The sequence below is a fragment of the Plasmopara halstedii genome (genome assembly GCF_900000015.1).
Source record: "Plasmopara halstedii genome assembly, contig: Scaffold_1048, whole genome shotgun sequence".
Taxonomy (NCBI): domain Eukaryota; phylum Oomycota; class Peronosporomycetes; order Peronosporales; family Peronosporaceae; genus Plasmopara; species Plasmopara halstedii.
In genome coordinates, this window is record NW_020187963.1 from 1 (window position 1) to 884 (window position 884).

Below are 884 nucleotides of genomic sequence, written 5' to 3' on the forward strand. Positions count from 1 at the left end.
CAGTAGTGGTTGCTTGTATCTCTAGCTTGATGAGACCGTAGCAGTAATTTGGTAACTGAATTGTTGCTTCACCGTAAAGAAACGTCCCCATGAAAATATGGTAAGTGCAAGAACAAGGACAAACAAAACACGAAGGCAAACAAGAAGCGGAATAAGAGTAGGAATATTCATGTCCAGCCGCAACAATCCAACAGCATACTGCAGACCGACAGAGGATATTTAACGTCGTGAATGTCCTGCCAAAACATCCAACAGAATGGTCCTGACATTGAATAGGTTGTCTTTTGGTGAACTCTTACTTCTGCCGGCCGCCTCGAACTCTACAATACGACAGTGCGAGCGATGGTAAGACATTGACAAAGATTATAGCCGAATTGTAGCATGATATATACCGTATCATCAAGTACATGCACAAGACATGTTGTACATCAAATATAGAGCACAGCCTAGAAGTACCAAAGCAGATACCATGAATATGTATTCTGAATAGTCCGGGGTTGATGAATATCTCTAAGGAGAGGGTTGTAAAACACATCCTCGCTGTATGAAGATTTTTTCTTATCGATGAGGTACTGTGCTTGAGTTGACAGTCACGCATACACACAGAGTCAAAGCCTCCTCCGCGCGGGGTGTACAACACCCCATTGCATCTTGTAGTACCTGGCGCTAATTTGGCAACCGGATATGAGTAATACTATATTTTTCTTGACAAACGACAAGTCTGTTCTCTACGCGCATAATAAGATTCTATCTTTTGTTTGTATCGAGGGTATATCAAACCATAGACAACCCAAGGACCTGAAGCAAAAATGTCTCTCATGGAGGCGTTCACCACTCATGTGAATGCGCTGGTAAGACACTTCCAAAAACGCCTTCAGAAAAAA

The 884-nt window shown here is 42.4% G+C and overlaps 1 protein-coding gene across 1 annotated transcript; it reads right to left on the reverse strand.

Annotated features, from left to right (window-relative positions):
- Positions 1-399: 399 nt before the first annotated feature.
- Positions 400-645, reverse strand: PHALS_00009 (uncharacterized protein; the record flags this gene model as incomplete). Its single annotated transcript, XM_024730328.1, has 2 exons — positions 400-510; positions 574-645. The coding sequence occupies 2 exons, from the start codon at positions 643-645 to the stop codon at positions 400-402; spliced, it is 183 nt and encodes a 60-aa protein (XP_024580616.1).
- Positions 646-884: the final 239 nt, after the last annotated feature.